We start from the raw sequence: 16993 nt of genomic DNA, 5'->3' as shown, positions 1-16993 counted from the left end.
TTCTTTATGTAGCCTTAGGTAGCTTAACCTGTTTTTTTACTTATAGCCATCACGAACTGTTGGTACAGATTCATCCTCGAGTAACAACCAGAGTAAATGAAGACTGCTATGTTCATTCTTCTATAGCGCTTTTATGTTTTTAATCAGACATCGAGGAAGGGGAACAGGATTATTTTGGGTGATAGAGAATCTTGCACAATACCAGTGTGAAGTTCCATGCTGGCTAGTGTTGGTCTAGCTGGTGAAACAGCATGATGCTCTTCATCTAAACTGTTGAAGATATTGACGCTGATCAACCAGCATAGTCTGGTGCAGTTAGTTAAGCAGGGAAATCTTGCTGGCCAATCTAGTTAAAGACATGCTTTTCCCAAAAATCTAAGGTCTTTTTCTGAAAAACCCTGATTGTGATTGCATACATGCATGTGCATGAATGAATAAGAACAACCTAGAGCACGCTGTGTTGCTGTGTGTTTGCCATTCTGAACACAATGTAGGGGAAAGGTGAAGTAGTGCGCAGTGTTACGGAGGGAGCAGGAAGATGAATGATCAGCCAGCCTGCTGTGAAATGTAACCCAACTGCTCTGTGTGAGTGCGGTTAGACCCTGGCCTTCATAGCCTGTAATTAAGCACTCCTTCCATCCCTTCTCTCATCCGCTTTACATTAAAACTTTAACATGCCGGAGGAGTGAAATCATACATTGTGCTGCTCGGTTGTAGATTAAAGGTCAGAGGTTAAGTGTGTGGTGCACACACAGATTAAGAGCCCCATGAGGATTCATGTATTATGTACATACATCATGCAACATATGATGGCTTAGACATGATTTTTATTTAACTAGGCCTACAGTGATTCTGTGTACTTTTTGAAACCTTTTCTGCATTTATACTGAATTGAAAATGAATTGAAATATAGTTTAAATTGTCTTTGACTCCAGCAACTATGCAGAACTGATTTGAAAATTCCTTTTTTGCTCTTTAATCTAAAGAACATCAAAGGTTTCTGATTACAAAGCAATTTTGCTGCGTTGACCACTGCATTTGCAAGCTGCAACTGAAGTTATTGACAGCTTCAGTCATTAAAGTAACGCTCTTTGCTCACTTTTTGTATATTTAATCTAGGAGTTGGTGAAAAGACCAAAATCTTATATAATGTAGGGATGGCGAAAACTAAACATTTTCTTGACCGACCACCAAGCCTCATTAGCCGGTTGAAACCGGTTAACCAATTAGTTTAAAATATGCTACGCTATTTGAAATAACAGCCATTTCGAGCCGCAGAGTTGCAATTTCGCAACTCTGTCGCATCTCTCTGCCACTCTTCCTCCCGCTCACACACACAGTGCCCCAGCGCCGCCCTTCCACTCACGTCACTTTTTTTAAATCCCCTACAGCGCGAAACATGAGTCCCGCAAACGCGGCGCCGAGGAGCTTGTATGTAATCGGAGGACAAATGGCTCCTTAGTTTCGAAATGGTTTGGGTACAAGGTGATCGCTTTGAAAATAAAGGTGTTTGTCTAGCGTTAGAAGCTCATTTGAAACATTGCCGCGACTCATTTAAGAAAATGACAGTTCCGAAGAGACGCCGCTTTAGTTTGAGGTAGTGCTAACAATAATAAAGAAAGATGATGATCATCATCACCTTATCTGTTACCACTGAAATGTAGATGTAATGTATTTCCAAATCTAAGCCCATCTTATTCGGAATGTTGCCTAATAGACTGCAACACGATAAAACCAATGGACAAAGTCAAGGGGCAGCATGTCTTTTTCAATCATTCCGCATATCTTTTGGGTAATAGTCTCTGAGCGCTGTTTGTCACATTTCCTACCAGCTAGCATAGATGACACGGTAGGTTGGCTTTGGCTACCTTTCTCACCCGAAGAGGCTTGCGGGTGTCGCGTTTTCAGGTGATACATCATAGATGATGTGCTACTACTGTATTTAAGTCTATAATAGCCTAATTTAGAGATCACTTTTTTTTTTTTTTTTTTTTTTAACAGACTACCGACAACTTTGATCGGTTAACGTTGATACGATCAACCATCGGTCAAACGGTCATCGGTTAACATCCCTAATATAATGATACGAGTGATGTTTTTTTTTTTTTTTTTTCACGATAACAATATATATCACGATATGGTTATTTTTGCTTTAAAGGGCACCTATTATGCCCCTTTTCACAAGATGTAAAAAAAAGTCTCGGATGTCCCCAGAGTGTGTATGTGAAGTTTTAGCTCAAAATACCCAACAGATAATTTTTTACAGCACGTTTAAATTGTCACTTTATGGGGCTGAGAAAAACGCTCCGTTTTAGTGTGTGTCTCTTTAAATGCAAATGAGCTGCTGCTGCCGGCACAGAGGGTAGAGCCTCACGAGCTCCTCTCAGTAGCGGTGTTCATTTCGACCCAGAGTCGGACAATTATGCCCACAGAGCCAAAGAATATATGCTATATATGGAGATAGAACAGGTCTAGTTTAGTTCAATTATGGTTATAACTTATTTGTCATCTGATTTTATCCACTATTAATACAATCCTGCTGTAGCGGACCCCGTCCGAATGATGGCCACAAATATGCTGATGAGTTTAATGAAGTTTATTGTACATCACAAAAAAGATGAAGCGTCAGTTTTACTCTAGACAATCACTGTAAGAGCTGAGTAAACACAGTATAAGAAGTGCGCATTAAAGTCTTATCCATAAACTCTCTCTCTCTCTCTTTCATTATCATCAACATACACAGCGAATTACACAAAACACTCGTTAAACAACTAACAGTAAACAAATATATCAGACCTTTTCAGGGGGTGCTAAATAAACTAGTAAACTTTATATCCGTAAAACGACTTAGATGAACTGTAATAAAGTGCGCGCTCTCCCTTTCATCATTGCCGTGACCAGTATCGATCCGGAGACTATAAGCTGCATCACAAACTGTTGGTACAGATCCATCCTCGAGTAACAACGAGAGTAAATGAAGACTGCTATGTTCATTCTTACATCTTATAACAAAACACCTCAATCGCTTAGGAGACATTCTTGTCTACAGCTGTTCCGGTGTTGTGCCGAATTTTGACCTCCGCCAAATTATTACCCCCCTAGCATTGGTAGGTTTAGGATTAGTTGTGGGGGAGGAGTTAGGATTTGGGGTGGGGTTAGGATTAGGCAATCAGGTACTGACTTCAACGAGGGGGGTAATAATTTGGCAGGGGGTCGAAATTCGGCACAACACCGGCATCGAAACAATGGCAGACTGTGTACAGCTCACTCAAGGTGAGTCTACGCTAAAACGGTGTCCATCAACAGTCGTGAGAGGGGCTTGTGCAAATCTATGTCACTTTGCCCCAAATCTGAGAACGGCTTGTTCTGAGACACTGCTTATGAATTATGGGGATTTATAAAAAAGCACTGGGTGGATTTTTATCATTTTTTTATGGTTGTGACACACTGCCAACACACATTTATGTTCAAACACCATGTAAAAGTGAATTTTGCATAATAGGTGTCCTTTAAATAAGGTTCTTAGGATACAAGTAAAGAACAAAGACGCTTAATTACAAGCATATAGGAAAACAAACCACAATAGAATAGACAAATTAAATTGTGAGTGCTAGCGATAGCGATTTAGATTAAAACTAGCGATGTCAGATCAATGTGACAACAATATTAGATAATATCAGATATATAATGCTGATTAAATTATATTAACCAATATAAATGGCAGGCAAGAAAGAACATAGAGTTTTAAAACAAAGCTATACAGAGCTACAAACGCAATTCACTCAGGCAGGCAGGAAACCGCTGTGCAACAGTGAAAACGGGCCGTCCGGAAACAACTGTAAACAATGAGTGTTCTGTCCGGAAACAATGTGTGTTCACAAGAGGTCACTTGTTCTAAAGCATTTATTAATCTTAGTTCATGTTTATAATTTACTTCTGTGTTCTGTCACATATGCTACTGAGGTTCACCAAAGCATTGTTGGGTTCACAGAACAAGCATCAATTAAACTGCTGCAATTTATTTGAAGTAGCGAAACATAAATAGTTACAAAAGGGAGGCAATTGTTAAACAAATGCTAAAACAGTCAATGTTGACCCATTTCTTTTGTCCTCAACATACAGAGTGTGAATGTCATGTAGTTCAATGTTTTTCTCACCCCGACCCACATTTGTGCATGCATGTACCCAGGAACATTCCTCCTAGGCTTGTTCATTTCCAACATACTGTAGCTTTTTGATTTCTTGGTTCATACATGGAATTGTACTGGAATACGCTCTATGCACGAACGCTGCTGACGTATTTCCTGTAGAATCTCAGACAGTGTCTTTACTTCCGCATAGCGCGTTCTATAGCTAAATGTACTAGCGGCAAAACTTTCATAAAATTAATTTTCTCAGAAACGGAGACAACGATTTTAGAAACCGATTCGCTAGTTGGATTTCACATGATATGAGAGAATACTCACCCTCAAAGTTGTCGATGTAGCTCAAAATATATAATTTAAAGCCCTTCTCTTTCTTACTCTTAGGTGTGACAGCTAACTGCCTATTGTTAACATCATTCACGTTAACTGCTGGAAGTTCTTGTAAACAGCGAGTGTAATTTGCCATTATCTCCACCTAATGCAAAAACGGCTTACGACACAGCACCAGATGTAACTGGGCGGGCTGAGACAAAACGCAATAGCGATCGTGCATAGAGCCTATTGAGTCTTTTAGGCTGACTGCTGGTGTCTCGAAATGCCAAAGCAAGCTGATTTATGTACAGTACAGCACTTTTGTTTTTACAGAAATTACGATGTTTGCAGCTATTCGATTCTTAAATACTAGTGTGAATTTTTGTAGCACTCTATAAAGCTGTGCTTATCAATCAATACAATGCAAGCTGATTTTAAAAAAGGCAGAAAATTTCCCCTTTTAAAGGGAGAGTGGCTTCTTTTTACTATCTATAATGTTTTGTCTTTAAAAATAGAGTTTATTTGATTTGTTTTTCCCATTCTGACAATGTTCTGAATTTGCCAGAAATCTGATTACATCTGCGCTGCAGGGCTGTGATTCACCCTTCATGATATAGATTTACATCATTGAGCTGAGAGGAACTTGTTGTACTGATGTCATGTTTTAAGTTAAAACTGTTCAATCTTGATGTGATCTAAAATTGACCCCAAAGGAAATTTACATCCTTCTATATCTCTTCCATCTCAAGTTGCTTGTCTTTTGTTTACTTTCAGTTTACATTTGCAACTCATGAAGCATTTTTGCCTTCTATATTAGTGGGGCTTGTTAATGGAAGCTTCACTAGCCGCGTTTCCATTACCCTTCAAATTGCGCAAATTGAAATTGCGAATTAAAAATACGCTCAATGGAAACACGTCAATTTCGCAAAAACTCCCGTTTATCGCAAAAAAGTTTTTACGCTCTCATGAGGTGGTTTTTCAGGCAATTCGAAAAAGGAATATTTCGCAAAACAGCAATGGAAACAGTTTTTGCGCATTTACAGTCACCTGACTTAGAAGACGCTGTGTGTTTGAGGTCCATGTATAGCTACGCAAATAGGCCTAATAATTATTTTATATTATTTTATTTTAACATTTAATAGGCTATATTTAGAAGACGCTTTTATGCAAAAAAAGAACAAAGCGTGAGGAGCGCGCACTGCATGGCACAGAGGCGCGGGCGTGAACACTTGCATTTTCCTATCAACAGTGGAAACAACTTAAAAATACTCTATCATTTCTGGCCATACAGAAAATAATAATACATTATTCTCAACTACTTTTATTTGTGTAAACTCACAATAACAAAATAAAACGTTGTGCTTTTGTAAAGTAAAAGAAAACAATCAGACGCACTTTCATGATCTCCGTAAACTGGAGCGCGAGAACTGAAACAAAATATAGGCTAAAGCTTGAAATGTCCACTTTAAAACGAACAAATTCGAATCGAAAGCTAATACCTTCTGATTTTGTAATTCGTATGAAAGGTGCATTTCTCTCTAAAAGCGCATCTGCTTAACAGCGGAGATGGAGATGTGATTTTAGCCAAAACAATAGTTTATTAATAATATTAATGGCTCTTCTCATTCAGCACTGCGGGAAAACATCAATTCCAGGTTCTAATTTGGCCTTAGAAAACCAGTAAAATCGAGATGTTTTCCATATTAATTTGTGACTATTTTAAATGTTTAATAAAGGGGCAAAAAGTCATAAACAAAAATCTGAAAATTCTTCGATATTTACTTTTTTTTGCGCAGCAGTTGGTGTAGCCAGTTCAAATTAAAATTTTGGTGTTCAACTTTGCGTTTTAAAAAGACAACAACCGTTCATTTTTCGTTTTTCAACTACGGGTTAAAAAAGGAAAAACGAATGGACACAAAATAGCCTACATGGATCGTTTGGACAGAATACGAGACAGAGTTCTTTATTAAATTCATTAAAAAAAAAATAATAATTAGACTATAGGAATACTGGATTCTAAATCTCAAAGAAATGCCACAATCAAAACCTCGGAGCAGAAATGAGGGCGAAACACCCAGAAACTCCATGTGTCGTTCGCATTATAAGGGTCTTTCCCTGATGCTTGGATAACACGCCACGTACTCCTTCCATTAATAATAATAATGTCTAATGCGTTGGCTGTGATATGTTATAAACCAACGTCAGTTGCCGTGATTTTTGGAATGACTTATCGCGAGAGAAAAAAGGACGTTTTAGTCGCATAACATCGGTTAATGGAAACGCCGTCATTTCGCAATAGTTTTTTATCTATATTTAGATAATAGCGCAAAACATTTGCGCAAATCTGTAATGGAAACGCGGCTACTGTTGCTATTGTCTATACTGGTTTGGGATTTTGTTGAAGAATATTGTGTTTTATTACTTTCCTAAATGATCAGACTTGGAGGGACTCAAGTCATATACAGAGACCAAAATATTGTTGGCCATATTTACACCTGCAATTTACATTGTTTCTTAACAAAAGATGTGAAGAAAAGGGGAGACACTTTTTAAAGTGCTCTCTTTGGGGAAAAAACAACTTCCAAGTATAATCCAGTGAAATAATTCCATACATAATTGTTTATTGTTTTTTAAATTGGGAGGCAATCAAAAGCAAAGCAACCACAACACATAGGGTTACAGTAATAACTCATTTCATAAAAAGTGATGTATAAGATTTTATTTTAGTATCATTATATTTCACTTACATAGCTGAATGTGGATAACAAAAAATGCATTTGCATTTATACACTTGGGGTCACATGATCCTTCAGAAATCATGATAAAAGGCTAACATTTCTTATTATCAACGTTGAAAATGTCTCAGGTTACTCATGTAACCATGGTTAGGAGACGCTGCGTCCCCTAGGGGTCGCTATGGGGAATGCCTCCGGCATGACAGGTATCTGAAGCATGAGTCTAAACAAACAATGAACTTGACATTGGCAGGCGGCATCCTATGACGTCACCACTGGTGCGACCGTGAGTATAAAAGGGCACCTGTGAAATACGTCATCCACTTCTTTTCTGAAGGAGATGTGTGCAGGAATACCAAAAGCATGGCAAAGGGACGCAGCGTTTCAGGCCTTCTGTTCAGGAAGCCCTGAAGAGTGGAGGCCTCAAACAAGAGAACAACAACCCACAATCAGGCTATCTTGTAAGGAGGCTCACAGCCTAAAACTAACAATTGCTTTCCTAGCGGAGCTCTGGGGGAGCGGAGGCCTCAATAAAATAATACCCTATAGCAAGAGGAGGCCTAGCGATGTTCACAGCAGCCAAGGAGGCTCACAAAGAGCCTAATCACTTAGCCTATGGCTGAGCTCATAGGACGAATACACTATGTCCTATGCCTGTCAAGGAAGCTACTTAACAGGGCTAGCAGCCTGACAAAATAATGGGCAGAGCTCAGAGGAGCGGTGGACTCTAATAGAACAACTCTCTATAGTGAGAAGAGGCCTAAATAGGGTCTAGTTCAAGAGCAGTGACCAAGTAGGCTCACAGAGAGCCTAACAACTTAGACCCAGGCTGAGCTCAGAGGACGGGGGCCTTATGATAACGACTCTTTCTAGAGTCCTTCCTTTCCAGAAAAGAAAAAGCTCCTTGCCTGTCTATTGTAGTAAGTCTTGCGTATGCATCATACCTAGCGCATCCCACTTCTTAGGAGAGTCGACAGCATTCCACCCAAATGCGCGTCCCACATCCCTCGAGAATAGGGACGGCACAAACAGAGTTTTTCATTGAGAAATCCTTGCAATGAGCACAAACGCGCATGCTCCTCACACATGTACAAACAAACAGTCTCCTGAAGTCAAGAAAGAGGATGATGTATTTCACAGGTGCTCTTTTATACTCAGTCACACCAGTGGTGACGTCATAGGCTGCTGCCTGCCGGTGTCAAGTTCATTGTCGTGTTTAGACTCATGCTTTAGACACCTGTCATGCCAGGGGCATTCCCCATAGTCCCTTGGGGATGCAGCGCAACAGTTTTTTTATTAATAGAAAGAGCAACATTTATTTGAAATTTTTTTTTTTTTTAACAACGAAAAACATCTTAACTGTCACATTTAATAAATTTAATCTATCCTTGCTGAATAAAAGTAAAAAAAAAAAAAAAAAAATTCTTTCAAATAAATCTTTTAAATGGTAGTGTGCCAAATTAGACCACCAAATATGTGCCTTGGGTGCATTTTCGCCAGGCTTGTATGGTGGACAAGTCTGATACACTTGCATCAAACACATGTTTGTTCCATGTGTAAGCAGAGACATAGAGTGCCTTTGCTTAAGATAGTAAGCAACACACATGCACTCACAACATTCTAGTAATGACATCAGTAAGAAAAAACACTCTGTACATCTTATCAACCACATAGCAACACCCTGAACCACCCTGAAGTACCATACATTCAAACATTTACATTTGTCTTCTGTCCCCCTCTATAGATAAACCTCGGCTCTCCGTCCTCATACAACCAGCTAAAGAAGCGGAAGGCTCCAGCACCTCCACCCACACCGCCCCCCAGTACACCCGAGCCAGTTATTTCCACCTCTGTGCATACTGCACCTGTGCGGGCTTCCTGCAACCCCGTGCCAGTTGAAAGGACCCTGCTGCCTGCTCCCAGAGCCTCAACTCCCGCTGATGACTCTGATCTAAGCCATAGTATTGAGGATTCAGAGCCGGCCAGGTCCATCTGCAGTAGCTCCAGCGGTGATGATGCAGCTGCAGGATCCAGTAGCAGCAGTCTTGCTGAAGAACCTATCACACATCAGGCTCATGTGATAGCTGCATACACCACATCTTCACTAGAACCTGAACCAGAGCCTGAACCAGAGCCTGAGCACAAGGAAGAAGCAGCTCCTCTCACTATGCCAGAACAAAAACCAGGTCCAAGTTCAGAGGATCCAACACCCGAAGACCCAGTGCTGGAGATGGAGCTAAAAATGGAAGAGATGGAGAATAACCGTAATAGTGGAATAGGTAATGTAACAATCTCTGTTTCTGGAGATATCCATAAAAAAATGTATGTAAAATGCAGTAGTGTAAACAGAAACTAGCCATAGAATTAGCTTTAACTTTTCCAGCATTATTATTGCTCATTAAGCTGGCAAATTGCCGATGCTGGCATTTCAACAAGTTCCTGTTCAACACATGACCTATACATGGAAAGATAATGATAAACTGACACCAGAAGCTGCATGTCTAAAAGTGCATGCTGAGTTTCACATCAACTCACCATCTCCTTCACTCACTCTCTCACACTAAATCAGTTTAATATTGAATCTAGAGTGTTAGAGGGGGAACAACAGGTAAACAAGACCAGTATATCGAGTTTCAGCTCCAGGCCAACTTTATAACACGTCACTGATTTCTGAGAGCACAACATACAACCCCTCAGCCAAGATATCCCTGGTAATATACAGTAAACAGTTTCCAACGTACAAATAATGGCAAAAGTATACTTAGTTTTTTTTTACACATTCAGTAAAGGATGCGTATAGTGTGTGTGACATAAAATTCTGTCATCAGCATAGTACGTGCACACCATATACACGCAGCCCAAATTTTTTTACCCACGCATATTACTCCATACTCTCAGATCACACGTGCGCATTGATTTTGATTTTCATTTTGTGCTACTTAGTTCTTCCACTAGTTGGCCATTGTTTGACTGTTGTAAAATTAATGTAAGAGGCGGAAAAGTAACAAAAGCACACAGAGACCGCAACAACTATAGACGCCTACGTTTGGAAAGAAATATCACAGACACTGGTTTGTATTTTGCTGTTATGCTGTTGTTGGTGTTTCTTTGTCGGGACACAAACACTGTACACATGCTGTGTGGTATCGGTTGTTGGTATCAGAGCATTTTAATTAGTACGAGTACCAGAGCGCAGTATCGGTAGTATTTAGGTTTAGAATTTTGAATTTTATGACATTTATAACATCATATATTTGCATATTCATGAGGTTAATAACATTGATTGGAAAACAGCATGAAACACAACCTAGTTAATTAACATCTAGTCTATCTTTGGAAAAGTCAACTTGAACTGTAAATCCGCTGTGAATGTCCCAAGTCTTTTGAAAGATTGTTTGCCATCTCTATTCGACATTTTAAACCTCAGAAACAATACAAACTGCATGAATATTTAATGAAATTAAAAAACAGCTTGGCCTAACATGTGAGCACCGCATTGTTTCACACGTTATACATTTAAGGGTTAATGTAGCACCTGACTTCAGGGTCGAAAGCACAGTGCCATTTCAAAATAGTTGGTGTAAAATGCTGCTTAACCCAGTTGCCTTAATGGGTGAAACCCCAGAGGACAGCATAAAGGTAAAAGGCCATTTTCTCTTTCCTTGTCTCTTATTTCCACTCTCGCTGGATCAAACCAAAACACAGTGAGCCACATTCCCAGCTTCTTTTAACAAGAAATACTTATGCAATATATATATATATATATATATATATATATATATATATATATATATATATATATATATATATATATATATATACTGTAGATATTTCACCTTTTTAAGGTGCAAGCAGAGGAACTGTAGATAGAAAAAATAATGAAAGGATATAAATCTATATATAATTCAATTTAATAACATTGTCTAAAATATTTAGGACAGGATTAAGAAGTCAGCATAGAAAAAAAGAAAGAAAAAAAACAGTCGATTTTGTACACTTCACTTTAACACAGTCGATTTTGTAATTCATGTCCATTTCCCTTTCACTTTTGTCATGACCGGCTCAAAGCCGTGGTAAATGAATGGAGGACATAGTGAGTTGGTTTGCAAGAATGAACATTAATTAACATAAATAAAAAATATAATAAAAACAAGAAAACATGGTCATCTGTAATGTCTGTCTGGTGCATGGATGTTAGTCTATCAAAGATAGAAAACTAAATACTAATACTAAATACTTAAACTAACAAACAAACAAAAGCCAAAATCAAACACTAATCAACCAGAAGCAAGCTCTTTCAACACTAGCAAAGCCTAAGGCTACGTTCACACTGTCAGTCCAAATACAATTTTTGTGCATATCCGATAGAAATCCGATCAGAATTAGCTAATGTGAGCAGCAAGAAAATCACATGAAATGCATTTTTTACAAATCTGTTTCGAGCTACATCCATATGTACATCCTATTCAAATCGCATTTCTGGAAATCCGTTTCAGTCTGATCTGATCGGATTTCGCATGGTTTATGTGACTTTCTCACGCCACTTAAAATGCAAATGTCAGACGTTGTTATAGGAAACATGCTAAAAGTCGCTGCCGAAAACAAAGCTGTGTTGTTGCAAAGTGCCAGACGAGCAGAAAATGACAATATAGTGGAGACAACAGCATGGAAAAAAGCTGTGCATACCAGCCTCCGGTTCTGCCGCTGCCTCAGAAGACGCGTAGTCCAGCACACAGCTCAATATCTCTATTGCAAACCCCACCATGTTGCGGTTGTTGTTGTTTTTGGCTTATGCCTACCAACGCAACATCATTGCTATAGAAACCAATGCAGATATTTCAGAAAATGAAAGAGCTGCATGGACACACAAATTGGATCTGAACAGTTGCGATACACAGTGTGGACATCAATAATATTAGATCAGATTCAAATCGGATACACAAATAATCGGATTTGGACTGACAGAGTGAACGTAGCCTAAGATTTTATAGAGGGAAGAACAGGTGGACATCGTTCCCTTGATGAGCCTCCTAGCCACACCCACTGAGCGGTCTTAGGAAAGTAGAAGACCCATACACTTTGGCCTCTCATAGCAGGGGTTTTGTTTTTATCTGTATTGGTAAAAAGCTTTATTAGTTTTGATTTAGATAACAGCCAGGCCACTCAGTGGGGCGATAGAAGGGGAGTAGTAAATTTATAATCGTCTTAAATCTTTCCAGCATATAGTTTACAATCTGTATGAATTTACTGTTAATAAAATGTCATTCTAATCTAAAGATCAAAAACTCCCCACTGTGGCCTTGGTACAAGCATTACTACACTGCTTTATCACTGAGCTCATTCATCACAGTAATTCAGATTATCATGTCTAATGAGCTAATATTCAAGTAATTTTTGTGGTCATTTAAATGATAGAAACCTCCATGAATTTTTGTAGATTTTGAAAGTGAATATGCTTGACAAACGCTTTAGATTTTTTTCAGTTCTTAACTTCCTTTTCTTGACAGCAGGGAGCAAATTATTTAATTAAATTTATATAATATAACTTATTTAAGTTTTCATTACCCTTTATTATATATATATATATATATATATATATATATATATATATATATATTACAGCAATGACCTACATAAACAGAAATAATCAGCAGCAGCGTAGCAGATCTATTCTGCCAAGACCAAGTACATCCAGCCGTTTCTTATCTGAGAATAAACCCCGACAGGGTGATGAGGACCCTGACACGAAGCGGAGGTGTCTTCCATCAGCCTGAAGGGATTTCTCAGATATTCTCAGATAACAACCGGCTGGATGTACATTATCCCGCTTATTACACGGCTACTTGCCACATAAGTAAACAATTAGACACAAAATATTGATCTGAGTCTACATTTTTTATTAGCTCTTTAAATGCAAAGCTTCTGCGGAGAGAGCAGTTGCTAGCGTGGCAAGTTCAAACTAGTCAGATATTTAAGGGATACGGTACAGTCATAGCACTTATTACACAGAATTTCCGCATTGAAAATAAATATGGGGATAAGAGATATTGATTTCAGATTAAACAGATTTCAGATTGTTTTAAAATCGTACCTGTTTGTTATCCTATAATCCAACATTGTACAAAACAATTGTCACAAAATGGCAGCAGCTGCGTTTGTATGAAACAAGAGAGAGTGAGTCCACGATACTGGATGGCATAATTAAAGGGATACTCCACCGTTTTTTCATATTAAACTATGTTATTCCCTTAACTAAGACGAGTTGATACATACCTCTCTCGTCTCAGTGCGTGCACTCAATCGCTCTGGCGCGCGGCGACACTTTGATAGCACTTAGCTTAGCCTAGTTCATTCATTTTTACTGCGCAGAGTCGAAGTGCTCCCAACTTCAAGTGCTATTCCGCCATAAATTATAGTTATCCTTTTTACCCGTTTAGAAAAGTGCCACGTTTTATTTTGTGTCACCATACTTGGTCGTGTAACTACTCGTGTAACTGTATTTAAATAGGGAAAACGTGGAGGTGTTTGGTCGCTTCTAGCTTCATCTCTGTTTGGTTCCTAATGAATGAACTAGGCTAAGCTAAGTGCTATCAAAGTGTCGCCGCGCGCCAGAGCGATTGAGTGCTCGCACGATTGAGACGAGAGAGGTATGTATCAACTCGTCTTAGTTAAGGGAATAACATAGTTTAATATGAAAAAACGGTGGAGTATCCCTTTAAATAACTGTACACAAAATATTGATTCGACTGAGTTTTAATATTTTATTAGCTAACCAAAAGCAAAACTTCCATGAAGAAAAACCGTTCCTTGCAAGCGTATAGTGCTGCTGACAACCCGGATGAGCCTGTGTTATCTGTTTTGAGTGGTTGTTATCTGGTAATAACATACCACTGGATGGCATGATTGGCCAATCAGAATCAAGTATTCCACAGAGCCGTGTAATAAATACATATAACAACAGCATGAGTGGACACGTATCCTATAGTAATTGAATGGAGCTTTTGTTCTGTTAGCTGCTGAACTGGCATTACTGAGACTGATTACTTACTGAATGCTGTCCCATCAGTTCTCAAAACACCCCACAAACATTGTTTCTCTTTAAACTCCTGCTGGCTTCAAGATAACCTCCACAGGAGAGGGACAAGATAATGAGTAAACATTTAGATGTCACGTCATGACTGATGTAACTCCACTCATGTTGTTCTGCTCCTTGATTTATTCCGGTACATCCAAATGACTCATAAGCTGACTACCTCAGTCTCTGTGTGCTTTGTATATAAGTTGTGCTTTGTATATAACATTGATAATGTATACAGGGCATTGCAAAACCCTTACCCCAATCTCCGAACACTGGCATTTTGTTCCAAAAAACTGAAACTAACTGATTGTTTAAATGTTACAGTGCAGTATGTTAAAAAATAGAAAATTGATTGAACAAAAAACAGAACACTGATATGTGTTGTTCGCTTCAGTATTCAACCCCCTAGTAAATGCATTTACATGCACTTTAAATGTTCACGGACTAAAAGCATTTTTTTTTTTTTTTAATGTCATGTAAACGCTTTATCTAACTGAAATCAGTACAGATTTTGAGAAGTTGGACTAACAGACCTGAAAAGGCGATTGGAGTTCCGCTTCATCCAGCATGTATAACCGGACTACAACTGGCCATGGTTTTGAGCGCTTGCTCCAAAAGACAGAAGTGACGTGTATTTTAATGCTTCAAATATTAGTTTATGCATTGTGTTTTGTATAGACAAAGAGACAGACAGAAACTTTATCTGAACTATACAAAATACTAATGTAGATTGATTAAAACTGCGTGCAAACACATTGTAATATGGTAAGGTCACTGTTTGCAGCAATGACAGTCTTTTGTGGTACATGCACAAAATATTGGACAATGATATTGGACAATCATCTGCTGTTTTTGTGTATTTTTTGCTTATTTTGGGTATTCTTCTAGTTTGTTCAGGTTGGTCGAAAGGCATTTATAAAACTGTTTCAGAAGAGCCACAGATTCTAATTTGGATGAAGATCAAGGCTTTGACTGGGCCATTTTATGACATTCGCCTTTTTGTTCGACACTCCAGTGATACTTTGATTTTGTGCTTGGGATCATTGTCCTAGAGATGAACTTTCTAAAAAGTCATTGTTCTATTTAATAACACGTCCACTCGCTGCTAATAAAAGCAGACCCACAACATGATGCTGTTACCACCATGTTTTACTCTCTGTGATGTGGCCACTGGCCAGTGATTTGAACGCACCCTCCAGATTTGGCTAAAAACCTTGATGTTGTTACTTTGCAATCAGTTAACTAGTAAACTGTTTAGATGCTTTCAATCATTCTTCAGGAGTAAATGGTAGTCGTATGCAGGCCAGTGTTGTGCTCTTGGTATAGTTGACTAGTGCACCTTTGTGCTCAGTTATTGAACTCTGTAGCTTCTTCAACGTGATCTTTGTCCTTTCTATGTCCTTTCTTTCCTGTTTGAACAGAGAGTATTAAGCATTCACTCTTATGCAACACAGGACATCAATGCTTAAGCAAACAGCATATTTCAGATTTCATTCTTCTAAAGAGAAAATGCATCTTTAAAGAGAGAATTATGGTTTAGGTTATGCATACAGAGGAACTGCAAATGTCCTTTGAATATCATCAAACCAGTACTGGAAAGAGGTTCTGGCTCAATATCTCTGTTTTCTACCCCTAAACTAACCCAGTTTATTTATTCATTGAAGTGTTTGGTAATTAGCCCAGTATTCTAATTAGGTGGATTACTCAAACGGGTGAAAAAACATTCAGGGAGTTTTTTTTTTTATTGGAGCTGAGTGTTCTTGGACTAAAAAAATGCTGATGTATCTGAGTAACAGACTAGCTATATGTAACGACAGAATAGGAGTATCCCACTGCTAAAGAGCATCACACTCACATAATTATTAACATAGACAGGTGTTAGCCATCAATTGCTAAAAGAAAAACGAGACAAACACTGAAGTCAGATGCATTTTCTGGTTCACGCTTTAATTCTTATTACAGACTGCAAAGCTGGTGAGAGAAAATACCGTGACAAGAGATACTGGCAATTTTGAGTGTCCCAGGTCACCTCCAACCTTTCCCCTTCCTTTAGGGAGGACTTCCAAGATGCCTCTTACAATCATGTACAGATCACCCCTCAGTGTAGGTCCCATACTTTTAACTTCAGACCCTCTTTAAAGCTCTCTGCTTTTTTGTCTGACAATATTTTTTCATCAATTGTTTTTTTTTCTTGAATTCGTCTCCTACAGATGTGCTGCCTCAATGTAGACCCTCACTTTTTTCCTTTTAGCTTGGTTTCTCTTTTTCATTTCTAAGCTTCTCAATGTGTTTATGGTTAAAGATATCCCTTTTTGCTTTTCCTTAGATGTCAACTTAGTGTGTGTCTGCACATAGTAATTCTGTGAAGACTGATCAGTGACTCATTTCCCATAAGTTCATGGTTCACACTGTCCTTGTTATAACAGGTTCAGAAGGAAGTTCTCATTTCAACACATATCATTTCCCATTTACTCTGCCTATCTTTGATGAGAGATTGATGTGATGGCAAACCACTTCATCCAGTAAGAGGTCATATTAAACATTTTGGACTTCTGTTTGGATACAAATGAGTCATTCTCTTTAAAGAGCAGAACTCTGGTTTGCAATGTTTTCACAAAATGCATATTTAATATTTGGCACAGCTGAATCATTTGGCATGCTTTTTTGCTGAGTTCTACTGACACAGTCTCTCTATTGCCAAGACTTGATGTTATGTTCATTCC

At 38.5% G+C, this 16993-nt stretch overlaps 1 protein-coding gene across 5 annotated transcripts in view; it reads left to right on the top strand.

The window, feature by feature from the left end:
• The window catches only part of cobl (cordon-bleu WH2 repeat protein), a 100043-nt gene that overhangs the window by 60008 nt on the left and 23042 nt on the right, over window positions 1–16993 (top strand). For all 5 annotated transcript variants that reach the window (XM_079895051.1, XM_079895050.1, XM_079895053.1 and 2 more), the window contains one exon: window positions 8937–9471. In XM_079895051.1, coding sequence (XP_079751177.1) covers window positions 8937–9471 — 535 coding nt within the window. The remainder of the gene's footprint in view (window positions 1–8936; window positions 9472–16993) is intronic.

This window comes from Squalius cephalus (assembly GCF_949319135.1).
Source record: "Squalius cephalus genome assembly, chromosome: 15".
Classification (NCBI taxonomy): domain Eukaryota; kingdom Metazoa; phylum Chordata; class Actinopteri; order Cypriniformes; family Leuciscidae; genus Squalius; species Squalius cephalus.
The sequence above is the reverse complement of the archived record's forward strand: the minus strand, read 5'-3'. Positions and strand labels throughout refer to the sequence as shown.